Raw genomic sequence first — 12,662 nt, 5'->3', positions numbered from 1 at the left:
ACGCTGGTGTGCATGGGTCGTAGTCTCGTCGGAGAGACGGGGAGGGCCAGGCCAGGCTTTACGTGCGTCTCCACTCTGCAGGAGACCGTTCGTCCAGGGGAGTAAGAAACCGTAGCCAGGGGCGAAGCTAGAGCATGATTCCGTAGCTGTGTTTGGACCCCAAGGTCAACTCCTCCCGATCGCTGAAAACTGAGAAGTTTTGTCTCTGTACAGAGTGCAGTGTCTTTACTGTTGTTGTTCTGCTCTGAAATGGCAGTAACTTCTCTACTCTGGTACTGGCGCAAGAATATTACTGACCCCTTTCAAATATAAGTCTATTTAAACTTATTCATATAATAACCTATTAACCCAACAATTATTATTATTATCAATGTATGGCATGCTCGATCCATTTATTACAGTGCATTTAAGTAGAGGCAAAACAAGAAGAATAAAGAAAAAAGATGCACTTGAGTTGCCGATGACCTTGTATTTGTAGAATTCTCTTTTGGAAATAAAGGATCGATTGATTAATTTTGGAATTAGAGGGACTATTAGTCATCTGCATCAGAAGACATGACATATTATTTTGTTCAATGATCCTTCCTACTGCCCGACAAGTACTGCTAAAAGTGCATATGCTAGCCACATGTTCATAGATGCGTATCGCAGAGATGTTGTCAAGTAGTACTTGAGAAGTTTTCTTCTTAGATTTCGTTTAAAATCGGGCCCATTTTCATTTGATGGAGTATTAATGACACCATATATTTTCTTCCAGTTGGGGGAGTGTTACCATGTTGACTCGTGCTCGCTGATTTCTGCCATATCAGTCAACTCTAAAGGCAAAGTAGCAAGGCAAATATCGATACAGATGTTTTCCCTATGTTCTGTAGAGATTAGGTCGAAGGGTATACAATGAAGAACTAGAGGTCCGAGGACGCAAGTGATGATCCCGAAGGGAGTGCATGAAGAAGGGAAACCGAAGGGCGGAAGCAGAACAAAGTCCAAGAGGCGAAGCCTGGACGCGAGGATTGAAGGATGAAGGGATGAGACGAAGCTTCGATGACGAAAGGTACAACGAAGCCCTAAGGAGAAAGGGGTGCGGCGTAAGGACCTTCAACAAGAGAACGAAGGTATACCCTAAGAGGAACCTGCGGGTTAGCAAGAATTCGGGGGAAGATGACAAGAGGGAATCCACTAGTAGCCCCGAAGGAGGACCTAATGCGGGTCCCTTAGGACACGTGTCGGGTCTAGTTATGATAGATCTCTGCAAATGTACATTAACAGTAATGCCCCTAGAATATCCTGTGATATCCCTTAGTGTTAAAAGAAATATTCCTATAAATAAGAGATACAAATGTAATAACAATTGGACTGGTTAAGATATGGCTATAAATACCCTCACCTGACCGTTGTAATAACAAGAATGAATAATTATTACACTCACTATTACGAGTCTACTGTTCACTATGTTGCGATCAAGATTCCAACATTTGGTGCCGTTTAAGGGAATCCAAACCACGACCACATGGTAACCTCATGGCACTGAAGGTTATGAAGGGAAGAACGCATGAATCTGAGGATGCCGAGGGGGGTTCGACAACACCCTCACACCAAGAAGAAGCCATGGTGACCGAAGGGGCTGGAGCTTCGGGCGAGCCCCCCCCCCCCCAGTTGAGATACAAGGAGTCAGTAAGGCTACGGAAGGCGGATCTATAGCATCCAAGGTAATTGCACCAGACACTCAAGAGGATCACAAAGGCAACACCCTGCAGTAAAGGTCTTGTTTTGTTGCATACTCCTACTATGTTCAATTTTGAAATTACGCATGAAGTTACCGAAGTTCATTATTATTTTACATTTGAATATCTTTATATTATTCAATTACTTTTCTATGAATGTATATGACACCCATCCCACTCATACATGAGTTCATAGTTTTACAGCAATCATTTATAAGAAGATAATCATTAAATTCCCCTTAAATATTCCAAGGCTTTTTTAAACATAAGTTCACCTAGATCTACCAAACTTCTTGCAGATTAAAAAAGTTTCAATTTCATAAAGTAACAGAGATAATAACATGAGCTTAGTGACTGATACACCTTTAACTTCCACACTTGTAAGCGGATGCAAGGTCACACGAGCATGATGAAAAGCATTTGACACGATTATATGTCCAAATTAATCAAAATTAATACTACTCAAGTGAAGTGTATATCTAGTAACTATTTTGGTTTTTGTACATATTTTTGTTCGAGTGTGTTCTGGTTTCATATCAGCAAAGACAAAAACTAAATTATACTTTAGTGAAATTCTTAGTTGAATATGATTTTACAAAAGAAAAGAGAAAACTTATGTTAGGTGTGTTTGTACTATAAGAAGATTATAGACAGAAATAAATTCTCTCATCTCTTGCTGATCAAAGAATTTGCAAGAAAATATGTGGTGCCTCAACTAAAGTCTGGTGGGTCACAAATATTGAATACATAAAATCCTAGTCGTATAAATTTTACATCGTAATAGATCTTATAATTATTTTATATTTGCAAGGCTTAGTTTTGATATGCAGTTGAACTTGGGAAGTTATATCCATCGTTATACAAACACAAGCCATACTTTTATTTTCTTTTAGTTCTACCATATTCTACATAAATGTTATTGATAAGAGAAATATTATTGTATTTTAGAGAAAATTATTGACATGTTTGGGGTTGGAGATAGAAGAGAAGTTTAATGGTTCACCAATTAAAATCACAAGATATGTACTTACAATAACATCTTAAAATAACTACAACTCACATATGCTACATGATGGATCGTTCTTAGCTTTACAAGAATGTTTGAAAATCCTATTTATAGCCGAAGTCAATCGATGTGTCATTGCTACATAGCAACAATCCAATCTTTCCGAGACTAGCCATGCTTTCCGAGACTCTTTGCGCGCGAGGATACCGATGCGCGACACGCTGGTGTGCATGGGTCGTAGTCTCGTCGGAGAGACGGGGAGGGCCAGGCCAGGCTTTACGTGCGTCTCCACTCTGCAGGAGACCGTTCGTCCAGGGGAGTAAGAAACCGTAGCCAGGGGCGAAGCTAGAGCATGATTCCGTAGCTGTGTTTGGACCCCAAGGTCAACTCCTCCCGGTCGCTGAAAACTGAGAAGTTTTGTCTCTGTACGGAGTGCAGTGTCTTTACTGTTGTTGTTCTGCTCTGAAATGGCAGTAACTTCTCTTGACTCTGGTACTGGCGCAAGAATATTACTGACCCCTTTCAAATATAAGTCTATTTAAACTTATTCATATAATAACCTATTAACCCAACAATTATTATTATAATCAATGTATGGCATGCTTGATCCATTTATTACAGTGCATTTAAGTAGAGGCAAAACAAGAAGAATAAAGAAAAAAGATGCACTTGAGTTGCCGATGACCTTGTATTTGTAGAATTCTCTTTTGGAAATAAAGGATCGATTGATTAATTTTGGAATTAGAGGGACTATTAGTCATCTGCTTCAGAAGACATGACATATTATTTTGTTCAATGATCCTTCCTACTGCCCCACAAGTACTGCTAAAAGTGCATATGCTAGCCACATGTTCATAGATGCGTATCGCAGAGATGTTGTAAGTACTTGAGAAGTTTTCTTCTTAGATTTCGTTTAAAATCGGGCCCATTTTCATTTGATGGAGTATTAATGACACCATATATTTTCTTCCAGTTGGGGGAGTCTTACCATGTTGACTCATGCTCGCTGATTTCTGCCATATCAATCAACTCCACAGGCAAAGTAGCAAGACAAATATCGATACAGATGTTTTCCCTATTGTCGGATGGTGAACTCCTCAAGTAGGGATCCGAAGAGACCCCTTTGAGATTCGGCTAGGAATGATTCTGAGTCCGCTTTGTACGTGAAATAAATTAGAGTAAATGAGATGCAGGTGGAGGGGAGGATCGGATGCAGGAGGAAGTAAATGCTCGGAGGATTTTTAGATAGGTTCGGACCGCACTGAGCGTAATACCCTACTCCTGTGTGTATGCTATAAATGCTCTGAGAATATCTCTCTGAGGATCTGCTGTGTTACAAGAATGTTTGTCTAAGTTTAGAGCTTCGTGCTTCTTCCGTCGTCGTCGACCGGAGTTCATCTGACGTGCTCTGTCCGATCTTCGTTCGCCTCTTCTACTCCGGGGAGCTTGCCCCTCTTTTATACCCGCCGGGGCGGGTGGCGTGCCCAAAAAGAATTGGCGCAAGTTCCAAGACACCATAAATGGAAAGTAACCATCATAGGCTGCTGCTTGAGGTGACGGGGAGGGTTGAAAACGCGCCCCCGTCTGGTCTTCGTCGTCATCATTTTGCTTTTCAGCGGGAGCAGCCGGGAGGGCCCGCCGGGCAGCCACCGAGCAGCCCCGCGTGCCCGCCCGATCAGAGCAAGCCTGACACAGCAGGGCGGGAGGTGTTACGCCTCGAGCCCTGCGACGTTATCCCGATGCGCGCCGGATGACGTGCGATGGGACCCGTGCATTAAATGCCCCCACGCCTCCCTGCCAGACCGTGGCAGAAACTGACAGCAAGCGTGGGAGGAGTGGTTGGAGGTGACACGCCACGCGCCCTCTTAAATGCAGCATCAGGCCTCTCACCAGATGACACCTCACCGCTGAGCCCCTGTGGGGACCACCGGCGGAGGACTCCTTAGTCCCTCGGGGAACTGTGAGTGCTCGGGGGCTACTGTTCACAGTCCCGAGCACTCTCTCCTGGATATGCCCTTTTCTTGGTCCTCGGGGAACCCGAGTGCTCGGGGACCACTGTTCATGGCCCCGAGCGCCCTCTCCTGGTACTGTGCTACTCGGGTCCTCAGGGAACTCGGGTGCTCGGGGACCACTGCTCGTGGCCCCGAGCACCCTCTCCCGGAACTGTCTTCTCTTGTCATCAGGGAACTCGGGTGCTCAGGGACCACTATTTATGGTCTCGAGCACTCTCTCCCGGAACTGGGACTCCTTTTATCATCGAGGAACTCGGGTGCTCGGAGACCACTGTTCATGGCCCCGAGCACCCTCTCCCGGAACTTGATCTTCTTGGATCTCGAGGAGATAATTCCCGAGAGAGGGCGCCACGTGGCACACTGCTGTCCTGGCCTCGGGACTCGAGGACCCCTGATTCCCATGTCACCGACACCTATGCCCTGTAGAGATTAGGTCGAAGGGTATACAATGAAGAACTGGAGGTCCGAGGACGCAAGTGATGATCCCGAAGGGAGTGCATGAAGAAGGGAAACCGAAGGGAAGAAGCAGAGCAAAGTCCAGGAGGCGAAGCCTGGACGCGAGGATCGAAGGATGAAGGGATGAGACGAAGCTCCGATGACGAAAGGTACAATGATGCCCTAAGGACAAAGGGCTGCGGCGCAAGGACCTTCAACAAGAGAACGAAGGCATACCCTAAGAGGAACCTGTGGGTTAGCAAGAATTCGGGGGAAGATGACAAGAGGAAATCCACTAGTAGCCCCGAAGGAGGACCTGATGCGGGTCCCTTAGGACACATGTCGGATCTAGTTATGATAGAGCTCTGCAAATGTACATTAACAGTAACGCCCCTAGAATATCCTGTGATATCCCTTAGTGTTAAAAGAAATATTCCTATAAATAAGAGACACAAATGTAATAACGATTGGAGTGGTTGAGGTATGGCTATAAATACCCTCACCTGACCGTTGTAATAACAAGAAGGAACAATTATTACACTCACTATTACGAGTCTACTGTTCACTGTGTTACGATCAAGATCCCAACATTTGGCGCCGTTTAAGGGAATCCAAACCACGACCACATGGTAACCTCATGGCATTGAAGGTTATGAAGGGAAGAACGCGTGAATCTGAGGATGCCGAGGGGGGGTTCTATGACTGTATATGACACCCATCCCACTCATACATGAGTTCATAGTTTTACAGCAATCATTTATAAGAAGATAATCATTAAATTCCCCTTAAATATTCCAAGGCTTTTTTAAACATAAGTTCACCTAGATCTACCAAACTTCTTGCAGATTAAAAAAGTTTCAATTTCATAAAGTAACAGAGATAATAACATGAGCTTAGTGACTGATACACCTTTAACTTCCACACTTGTAAGCGGATGCAAGGTCACACGAGCATGATGAAAAGCATTTGACACAATTATATGTCCAAATTAATCAAAATTAATACTACTCAAGTAAAGTGTATATCTAGTAACTATTTTGGTTTTTGTACATACGAGTGTGTTCTGGTTTCATATCAGCAAAGACAAAAACTAAATTATACTTTAGTGAAATTCTTATTTGAATATCATTTTACAAAAGAAAAGAAAAAACTTATGTTAGGTGTGTTTGTACTATAAGAAGATTATAGACAGAAATAAATTCTCTCATCTCTTGCTGATCAAAGAATTTGCAAGAAAATATGTGGTGCCTCAACTAAAGTCTGGTGCATCACAAATATTGAATACATAAAATCCTAGTCGTATAAAATTTTACATCGTAATAGATCTTATAATTATTTTATATTTGCAGAGGCTTAGTTTTGATATGCAGTTGAACTTGGGAAGTTAAATCCGTCATTATACAAACACAAGCCATACTTTTATTTTCTTTTAGTTCTACCATATTCTACATAAATGTTATTGATAAGAGAATATTATTGTATTTTAGAGAAAATTATTGACATGTTTGGGGTTGGAGATAGAAGAGAAGTTTAATGGTTCACCAATTAAAATCACAAGATATGTACTTACAACTCATATATGCTACATGATGGATTGTTCTTATCTTTACAAGAATGTTTGAAAATCCTATTTATAGCCGAAGTCAATCGATGCATCATTGCTACATAGCAACAATCCAATCGCTCTTTTGCAAAAATATCTTCTCAAAAACATCTTTGGGGAATATAGTTGTTTAGATGCTTCTCATTCTAACCTTGTAATGTTGAGAATATTCTGAAGAAAGTATGCATCGTTTTTTAGTTTCTTAGTATCATCATTCTATATTTTTTTTAAGATAATTACTTTTGAGAATGGTACATTTGGAATTTTGTGCTAAGGTAAGACTTCACAAAAAAATAAAGTCAATATGTTTAATAGTTTTCACGTTAAACAATTGGTAAATGAAGAGTTAACATGGTGCTTTCCAAGCCTTCTTTTGTACTCCCTCCATCCAAAAATAAAAAACATATATTTTCTTTGCACATTTATTAAGGAGGTATCAAAATGACTAGACCATCCCTAAATACTTTCCCCAAAGGAGTATATTCAATGCATCATTGTAAGCATTCAAAGTAAAATGTAGCTATTTATTTGGGGCATATAGAAACAACACACATCTTTTACATTGAAAGTTTAAATAAGCCTTGTATTTATGGAAAAGATAATTCAAAACATAATATTTGTATTTTTAGATAGAGGGAGTAATAATTTTAATAAGAATTAAATTATTACTCTGCTTTTACTAGTGATATACATATATGTATTTTTTATACTGTAGAGGGAATTTATTATCGAGACTGAACTTTAAATTATATAGTTTAGATGTTATGGGTATATAATGAAGTTTAGTCTCCAAAACAGAACTACTCCCTCTAATTCTAAAGCAAGTCAATCTAGTCTTCCTCTTACAAATATAAGTCCAACAACTTTAATACACCGTTTTAACTCCTTTTTTCCCTATTTGCGATTTTGCTCCTATTTAAATGTGCCTAATCAATAAAGTAAATGTACCACCACCTAGTTATGGCAATTACTAATGGATAATAGAAACTATAGTATCCACCAAGATGAATTTAGGGCGTCTCTAACAATTCATGTCAGCTAGTTATAAGGATCTTCGTATCATATTTTTATCTATGTAGTGGAGAGGTAATGTGAGGAAAGAGAAAAATTAGCTACTAATGTGTAGTTAGTCTATAGCGCGTTCCAATACGTATGCAAACTTTTAATACCCTATTACATGTGTATTTGTATTAAATTTGGAGGAAACAATATAACTAGTTCATTAAATGAGTTGTTTATTGTGTTATCTATAGATGATATGGATAATTTTTATAACTAGTGGTTGACTATATTATTGAAGAAGCTCTTTATATGGAATCAAAGGGGTGTCTATAAAAGCATCTCTAACAATATAGGTAGTTGCTATCTATAAGAATGTACATAACACCAATAAATAATACAATAATCAACTTCTTTAATAGCAAAATTAATGTAGACCCACATGCAATAGACTACAATATCATTGCATTTAATGAGTATACAGTCTACTAATTAGTAACTAGTTTTTCTCTATCTTCATTTATTCTCTCCTCAATATAGATAAAAATTTGATGTGACCTCTATTATAACTACTACATCCATTCTCAAATAGATGTCGTTTTAGGAATTTTATTTTGTTCTTAAATAGATGTCATTTTAGGTTTTTACGGTGGTATTTTACTAGAGTGTCTATATTAAAGTTTATTAGAAAATGGAGTTTCAATTCAATAAGCATGGTGGATTGATAGGTTATATACTATTGATTGAATGTTGGAGAAATCGAGAGCGGTAAATATATCGTGTATGAAAGAATTTATTGTAACTTTGTTCTATGTGTAAAAGGTTAAAACGATATCTAAAAGAGAACAGAGGTAGTAGCTGATACGGATTGTTGGAGACGTCCTAAGTTTATAGTGTGGTTCCTAATCCAATTTTATAAAAAATGTTTATTGGACATCACCAAATCTTTGAGATGGCGTGGCTCTTACCGGTACAATTGCACTTTATTTTATGACTCAGCTTAAATATACATTAATATTCTTTCTTATCTGTATACATTAAGATTTGGCCGTATATGTTTCGTACGTTAACCATTCTGGCGGTAGCTACTGTTCCAAAACCATCGCCATTGAGCTGGGCCGTGGGCCCTATCTGGGCCAATATGCTGATCAAGGCCCGATAGATCAGCCCATCTCGGCCTAGTTCCTACTTAGTTAAGTTACTACAGAAGATCTTTGCAACAAATCAAACCAACAAAGATCAGAGATTTCTTCAATCCTAGATGAAATCAGGGGTTAGCAGAATTTTTTCTTAGTTTTTTGGTTTATTAGTCGTTCTTGTAATAAGGCTGCGCACATTTGCAAAGCAAGCGTCGACTACGCATCGTTCTCTCGATTATAACCCTGCTACAAATTAAGCAATAAAGCTCCTTGATTCAAAAAAAATGGTACGTTCGTAGTTGCAATCGTTAGTTATTCGCTTGTACAATTCATCTCTTGTTAAAGCTAAGATAAAAACTGCGCTGACCGTGACAGCTGCTTCCATAGCCATACGCCCCATTAGAATTCAGCAACGGGGCAAATAGTTCAGATCAAGCTGCTGAAACCCGGCACGGCAACGTCGGCATGGTCATGTACGAGATTAAAGCAGCATTAGTCGTCAGATGGCGTACATCCTCTTGAACTCCTCGTCGATCCACTCGCTCTCGGACATGCCGGAGCAGGAGAAGGACCGGGAGCGGCTGAGCGAGGAGCGCTTGATGCTGCGCATCCGCTTGGCCTCCAGCCGGTGCGCGATGACCCAGTAGAGCATGGTGCCGATGGTGGTGACCAGGATGGTGGCGCCCATGATGGTCACGGCCACGGCCAGCCACCGCTCGGTGCGGCCGACGACGACGAACGACAGAGCCAGGAACGCCACGCTGATGAGCACGCACGCCACCCACATGAGCTTGTTGATCACCGCCATCATCTGCTTCTTGGCCTTGCGCTCGATCACCACCACCGACGTCTGCACCACCACCACGGCCAGCGAGATAAAGAGCGCCACCGAGTCGAACACGAAGAAGATGATGAACGCCGTCTGGTGGGAGATGTTCGCCTCCCCCAGCGCTTGCCCCGGGGCCAGGCTGGAAGGGTCCTCCACGTACTCGCCTGGCACCGTGAAGATGGCCGCGAACGCCACCGTCGCGATCAGCACGGCCACCACCGTCGTCGAGTTGATGGCATTGTTCAGCCCTTCCTCGTGGAGCTTGTTGATGCGCTTCGCGATGCCCTGCATGCGCACGCGCGTCTGCCGCGTCTGCTCCAGCTGCGAGTGCACCTCGTGCTTGATGTCGCTCACCTGCTGCTTCAGCTCGCGCGCCGGGTTGCCGCCGCCGGGGCTGATGGCGCGCGCAGATTGCACGCCGTGCTCCGCCAGCAGGCCGGCCACGTCCGCGTTGCCCATCTTCTCCGCCGTGTCCAGCGCGGTCTCGCGGGACCGGTTGATCGCCTTGAGGTCCGTATCCGGCAGCTCAAGCAACCGCTTTATGATCTGCAGAAAATGAGATTTTGTTCACGAACTTGGCGCATCAGTCAAAAAGGCATGCCTGCACGCTGCAACTCACCTGGTGGCGCGCCTTGCGTGACGCGATGTGCAGCGCGGTGTTGCCTTTGTTGTCCGTCACGTTGAGCAGCGACGGCTCGCCGGCGAGGAGCGCGTCGACGAGGTCCAGTCTGGTGCCCTTGGCGGCCATGTGCAGCGCCGTCTGCCCCTTCTTGTCCGTGCGCAGCGCGATGCTGGGCTCCGCCTCCAGCAGCGCCCGCACCACCTCCACGTGCCCGTTCCGCGCCGCCGAGTGCAGCGCCGTCTTGCCGTTGCTCCGCGCGATCAGCGCCAGGCTCCCGTCCACCTCCAGCAGAAGCCTCACCACCTCCATGTGCCCCTGCGTCGCCGCCGTGTTCAGCGCCGTCGTGTTCGACGCGTCCACCGTCATCGACAGCTCCGGCAGCGCCTGCAGCAGCTCCCTCACCACGTCTGCATGCAACGACATCGCATCACATCGATCTCAAGTCAAGATGACATGAACTAGCGACAATGGCATTGACATATCAATACCTACATCCCCTTGCTTGGCGGCGATATGGAGGGCGTCGTAGCCGCTGCGGGCCTTGATGCCGGCAGTGGCGACGTCGTGGTACTTAATCATCTCGGCCACCAGGGCCACGTACCCGTACTCGGCGGCGACGAACAGCGGCGTCTCCCCGGCCTGGTTCTGCTTCGAAAGCAGCGCGCCCAGCTCCTCCGGGGTCTTTCCGGACAGCATCTCCCGCACGGAGCCGAGCTGCCCGGCGCGCGCCGCCGCGTGCATCGCGGTGTCGTCCCGCTTCCCGGTCAGCTGCTTAGTCATCTTCTTGCGCCGCGTCGCCGCCTGCGCCGCCCGCGGCGAGTCCATCGGCTCGGGCTGCGCCGGCGGCCTGTCCTCGCCGGGTTGGTTCTTTGCTTCCATCAAGCTCGAAGGCACGTCAAAATGCAGCAACAATGGCTGCAATAACAAGATGAACCAAAGACCCCCATTACTCCGTTGGAATTTAGCAACATTTCCTTCTCCCTTCTCGTTTCTTTTGTGCCCACTTGGCCAATTCACCTACCAAATCACCCAATCCTAGCTCTCTCTCAGAAAATTTGACCAATCCTACCTCATTGTGGAAATAAATCTTTCGAAAAGGCAAGAGGAAAAGAACCACAAAAAATGACACAAAAGTGGAGGGGGAAAGAGAAGTATGAACCAGATGTAAAAAGGAGGCCATCAAGCTAGTGCCATGCAAGTGCCCTCCCCACTCCATCTACCCACACAAAAGCACCACAATTTGCCCCACAAAACTGCATAAAAATTGAAATAGAGATCTTGAAACAGATCGCAACGCCCTCAACCTTCCAATCACCTCTCCGTTCCGAGCCCATTACGCGACGATGCAATCACGGCGAAAAGCCGTCCCATTTCCTCCTCCAACTTTTGCATAAAGAAGATGCAATCAGCAATGCCACATCAGAAACGCAAGGGGATCGAAAAGCATGCACATCGCAATGCAAAGGCCAAGGAACACGTGATGGCCTCGCGTAAAGGATTTGAGGAACACACGATGGGAATCCAGAATCGCGTTAGAAATCTAGAATCTCCAATGCCATCCCGCACGAACAGAAATTGGTCGGCCACAGACGCACATGGGTGCAGGAACAAACATACCGGCGTGAGCTCTGCTCCTCCAGCTCGCGGCGTCCATGTGAGCCATGGGGCCCGTAATCCACAGGCGGATCAGCAGATGATGCGTCGGAGAAGACAAGAACCGAACTAGCCCCCGATTATAATATTCCCCAGTTGAATCAACGCATGAGCACCAATGGAAAATGGAATCAAAATTCAGTTTTTTCTTTATTAAAAAAAGTTTTGTGCTCGTTTTCTTCTGCCTAAATTAAGAAACGGACATGACTAATTGTGAGCCGTGACGTGGATCCATAACTAACGCTGTATGGCTATAGATAAGCAGTTGTTAATGCAATGTTATGTCATTCCCAATGCTCGATAGTGTATAATATCTTAAGCATTAATTAGGTAGTTATGTAGGATGAAAGATAATGTGACAAAGAATTAAATGAAAAAGAGAATAAGATAATGTCTTTTGTAAGATAGTAGCTATGCTTAAAATCTAAGAGATGGATATAGCATAAGCATGCATTGAGGTAGCTTATGTATTATATGATATGAGGTGAGGAGAGATAAAGTGTGTTAATTATTTAGACCATATTTTAGATACAATGTATTGGAATAGTTTATGTTTTCTTTGTATCTATATGAGGTGGCAACCTTTAGATATTAGGGAAATTCCCTGTATCCCATTAGAAAAACTTCTTCTTCCTTAGGAGCC

The 12,662-nt window shown here is 43.8% G+C and overlaps 1 protein-coding gene across 3 annotated transcripts; it reads right to left on the bottom strand.

Moving 5' to 3' along the window:
* Window positions 1-9,062: 9,062 nt before the first annotated feature.
* LOC133912208 (ankyrin repeat-containing protein At5g02620-like) lies at window positions 9,063-12,125 on the bottom strand. Of its 3 annotated transcripts, none has more exons than XM_062354817.1 (4): window positions 11,671-11,957; window positions 10,855-11,281; window positions 10,364-10,773; window positions 9,063-10,290 (listed from the first exon to the last, which is right to left on the bottom strand). In XM_062354817.1, exons 1-4 carry the CDS (start codon window positions 11,698-11,700, stop codon window positions 9,415-9,417), a joined length of 1,743 nt encoding a protein of 580 aa, XP_062210801.1. In that variant the 5' UTR covers window positions 11,701-11,957; the 3' UTR covers window positions 9,063-9,414. The 3 variants fall into 3 exon arrangements, with proteins under 3 accessions (XP_062210801.1, XP_062210802.1, XP_062210803.1); XM_062354818.1 differs by lacking the exon at window positions 11,671-11,957 and adding an exon at window positions 11,984-12,125 and having other exon boundaries at window positions 9,065-10,290; XM_062354819.1 differs by having other exon boundaries at window positions 9,065-10,290; window positions 11,682-11,957.
* Between the last annotated feature and the right edge of the window lie 537 nt (window positions 12,126-12,662).

Source organism: Phragmites australis, chromosome 3 (genome assembly GCF_958298935.1).
Source record: "Phragmites australis chromosome 3, lpPhrAust1.1, whole genome shotgun sequence".
NCBI classification, from domain to species: Eukaryota; Viridiplantae; Streptophyta; class Magnoliopsida; order Poales; family Poaceae; genus Phragmites; species Phragmites australis.
The sequence above is the reverse complement of the archived record's forward strand: the minus strand, read 5'-3'. Positions and strand labels throughout refer to the sequence as shown.